Consider the following 4,444-nt stretch of genomic DNA (forward strand, 5'->3'; position numbering starts at 1 on the left):
CACGCCACGGCACTCTAGCTCTGCATTCCAGAACGAGACTCCATCTCAGAAACAAAAAAAGTTAAATTACAGTGGAATAAATTTCATTGGCAGTAGTGAAGAACGTGCATCTTCTGAAAACATACTCAAAATGAGATTACAATTTAACTTTCTGTGTATCCATGTTTCTGTGATGACTTATGTGTGGACTTCAGATGGACTCTGGAGAAATCTTTGAACTATTTGAAGCAATTAGTGCTCTTAAACCTGATTTATAATGAAGAACACGCATAGTTTTCTACTGGATACTTCAGGAGTATCTGGCCTGTTTCTTCTCTGAGAAATCCTGGTCAGAGTAAGATGAGGTCAAATGATCTCTCTTTCTGCGCTCTTCTTTATCTGATAATGAAATCGATGTACGTATCTAATTGATTGCCTCCAAATTTACATAATCTTTCTAGATTAGCATACTTTTTCATTTAGCTTCACCTGTTTTCATTTAGCTTCATCTGGATCTCCAGATCCACTGCCTGCCCTTATTTGTAAAGTTGCATACTCCTTCTCCTCCTGCTGATAAACTTCACATTATGTGCCCCTGATGTTGAAACTCATGGACTGGTGTAGATAAAACAGAAATCACCCATAAGCCTGATTCCCAGTGATTTCTACTAACACTTTTTGTTTCCTTCTAGTATTTTTTCCATGACTGTTTTTCTTCAAAGTTGTTACTGTGTATGATGACCTGATTTTCACTCTTGAAATTATACTATGAGCATTTTAAAACTATGTCATTAAATAATCTTCAAAATGTTATTTTTAGTGGCTATGAATATGCCAGCTATATATACCATAATATATTAAACATGTTTTCCACAGTTATTCAAATGGGTTTTTCTGGGTGGTTTTTCCCCTGTAGTTTATAACTCTGGTGAACATATTTGTATATAAATCAATCATATTTCTAGTAACCTTTAAGTTATTTTCATTGGATTATGACTTCCTTAGAAATAGGATCTGTGTTTTGATGACTATTGATTTTTGAACACATGGTACATTTGCTGGAATAAAATAGATAATCACTAAATATTTGTTGAATGCATAGAAGCTAAATTCTTCAAAGGGAAATTACTGAGTAATAGGACAGAAATGTTTTAGGGTTTTTGATGCTGCTTTGAATAGTTGGAACGTTTATCTTGTTATCACCAGTATTTAATAATATTATTTAATCTACTGATTTCATAGGTGGAAATTGATAGATATATTATAATTTGTAATTCTTCACTCATGAGATTAAACTTCAATTTTACATATGACAGTCATTTGCATTTCTTTTGTGAATTTTTGGTTCTTCTCATTTTTAATGAAGTTGAGGTAACAAATTCCTACTGCTAACTTCCTTGTTTCTAAGGTTAAATTCTAATTTAATGAAATTTTAAAACAATATTATTTATACTACCAAGGAGTGAGAAAAATAAATGAAACTCTCTGAAAGTTGTGATCTGTGCTGGACATTCCCAGCTCATGCTGTTTATATTTTTTTACTTGAAGTTTTCAGAAAAAAATTCCTTCCATGTGAAATTTTGATAACATGTAATGCATAAAGAAGTGAATGGCTGGGCATGGTGGCTCATGCCTGTAATCCCAGCACTTTGGGAGGCCAAGATAGGAGGATTGCTTGCGCCAGGAGTTTGAGACCAGCCTGGGCAACATAGTGAGACTCCAGTCTCTACAAAAAAAAAAAAAAAAAATTTTTTTTTTAAATTAACCATTGTGGTAGCATGTGCCTGCTGTCCCAGGTACTCAGGAGGCTGAGGTGGGGAGGATCTCTTGAGCCTGGGAGGTCAAGGTGACAGTAAACCATGATTGTGCCAGTGGACACCAGCCTGGGCTACAGAGCAAGACCCTGTCTCAAAAAAAAAAAAAGAAAATGAAAGTGATTGATAGTCAATATACTTATTATTATTTATTACATTTTCATAAACCGACAGCATATTTAGAGTCCACTTGGCAAACTTGAGTTCTAACACATTATATGGGTGAGCGTTTAGCATCCCACCTTCTTATGGTCCTCTAGCTGGCCATTTTGGTTTCCTTCAGCCACTTTTATCAACATCATGACCTGTGAGACTCTGGCTTTGAAAGTGTCCTTTTCATCTTAAATGGAGATCTCATTTACCAGAGTGTGAAACTAGGAAAGAAAATTCTTTAGTTCTAGTTCTCATTAATTTTTACTGCTGGTTTTATAAAATCAGCAATTTCTGTAAGGTAATTCTTGTGTATTAATTATACTTCTGTGTTTCAGATAATACCCTGAAGCTGTTAAAGGAGTTAACAAGCAAAAAATCTCTTCAAGTGCCAAGTATTTATTATCATTTGCCTCATTTATTGAAAAATGAAGGAAGTCTTCGACCTGCTGTGCAGATTGGCAGTGGAAGAACAGGAGGTAGGTTTATTTTGTTTCTTACTGCAGTTGTACTACTGCTGTTAATTTTGTTTTGGACTCTTATGTTCACCATCAGAAGTCTGGGAGGTCAAAAAATAGAAGTTCTTTCTTTATCTGTGCACATCAGGTTGGGTCTTATTCTAAACCCCATGTTGAAAGGAGTTGGACATTTCCTTTGTAGACCAAAGTAATATAGCCGAAAGGGACCATGTGAAATCTAGTTCAGGCCCCATCCTAGGCAGACAAATGTTGACACCTTTGTCATTTTTCTGTTTTAGAGATTTGGGAAGTAGAGAGATGACATTTTCTCCTTGTATCTTATTTCAAAATTAACAGCTCTTTTGGTCACGTCACAAAGGTTTTTCTTATGTCTGCCTCACTTTTCGTACAGAGATGTAAGTAGGTAGTAACTTTTGTGTAACTTTTTATGCAGTAGTAGAAATACTTTGATTTACTTCTTCCTAATTTATTCAAAAGATACTATATAGCTTATTTTTCTCTTCTTGTCAGAGCCAACAGAACTCCCTCGATTTTCCTTATAGAAACTATTTACCACTCTTTTTTTTTTTGAAGCAACGTAAGCACAAATTTATTGAAACCGAAGTACACTCCACCGAGTGGAAGTGGGCTTGAGCAAGCCAGCCCAAGAGCCGTTTACCACTCATACTTTTTATTCCGCCGTGTCGACTTTGTTAATCTTTTCTTCGTAGATTTTAAAATGCAGAGGGCAGAATATTATTTTGTTCTTCTATAAGTTTTTAACAAGTGATGAAATGATTACTTCATAGATACCAAAATTCATTTTTGGGTTAGTGTTTTTGAAAAGCTGAGTCTACTTTTGATTCAATGGGATTCTCAAGTATTTTGCTGTCTTTTTGGGGGGATCACATCTTCTCACTGATCTATAAATGTAAGCTTTTACATTCATCTTGTTTTAGTTCTGCTGTCTATTTCATTAATCAGTTGAAATAATATACTACCTTCCTTCTTAAGGAGGTAGAAACTCTTAAAAGAGTATGTTGAAACAAACTCCTTCTTTCCTTTCTCTAATGATTCAAAAAATATTTATTGAAGCCAGGCATTTTGCAGGTGCCAGGTATACAGAGACTAACAAGGTATATGTGGTACTTTGTTTCTTTGTTTGTTTGTTTGTTTGTTTTAGAATGTTGATTGTTAATTATTTTTGAAGCTGATATCATGTCTCCCTTTAATAACCACTCTTTGGATAAGATGTCTTAAGTAATTGTGGGTTTGTTTGTTTAGACTATTTCTTCATTCATAAGAGTATCAAATGAAAAGAAATTAGAAGTGATTTTAAAGTCATTTAAAACTTCCAAGGTCTCTATTAGGTTTTTATTTTATAAATGTGACATTCTCTTTCTTTTGAAGCTATGTATTCCATCCCATTTGTTTACATGACTTTATCCATTATAAATAGAATAAAATCTTGGTCAACCAGCTTTCCAATAGTTAACATTCTTATAAAGCTGCCACTATTTTTGAAAGGTAGAAAAAACAGCTTGGTAGAAAAAACGGATAGGCAAATAACCCATATTTACTACCTTAAACATTTTCCTCCCTAAATCGTTGGGGTATAGCTCTTAATATTTTTAGTTACAGGACCCTTTGGATATTCTAGGAAGGCTGTCAATCTCTCCTTTGGAAAATGCCCATAGAAAATATAATTTTGTTTGTAATTTCTGGAATTTTATGGAACCCCAGAACTTATCTAGGGTTTCATATTCAGAACTTCTGTTTTGTAGATAAAGAAAAACAGCTTCTTGCTAGAAATTCTGTTTTCCAGTGTTCAGGCTGATTAATTAGGGAACAGCACTTAGAACAGCTAAGCCATCGTAAGGCTGAAGAGGAAGGACAGTGCTGCCGGTGGCTGCTGACCCCAGGGGAGTGGCTGGGATTCTCACACCCAGAACAGAAAACGGCCGGCGCACCACCCAGCACCACATCTGTATCCTCCCACCACATTCGCCAAGGCAGGCTGCGGCAAACAGACCCAGAGACTAC

At 35.2% G+C, this 4,444-nt stretch overlaps 1 protein-coding gene across 2 annotated transcripts in view; it reads left to right on the forward strand.

The window, feature by feature from the left end:
• The window catches only part of MGAT4A (mannosyl (alpha-1,3-)-glycoprotein beta-1,4-N-acetylglucosaminyltransferase, isozyme A), a 137,346-nt gene that overhangs the window by 55,735 nt on the left and 77,167 nt on the right, over nt 1-4,444 (forward strand). For both annotated transcript variants that reach the window (XM_011969621.1, XM_011969622.1), the window contains one exon: nt 2,282-2,422. In XM_011969621.1, the coding sequence (XP_011825011.1) occupies nt 2,282-2,422 (141 nt within the window). Of the gene's footprint in view, nt 1-2,281; nt 2,423-4,444 lie in introns of those variants that run through there.

This window comes from Mandrillus leucophaeus, unplaced genomic scaffold (assembly GCF_000951045.1).
Source record: "Mandrillus leucophaeus isolate KB7577 unplaced genomic scaffold, Mleu.le_1.0 Scaffold9, whole genome shotgun sequence".
NCBI lineage: Eukaryota > Metazoa > Chordata > Mammalia > Primates > Cercopithecidae > Mandrillus > Mandrillus leucophaeus.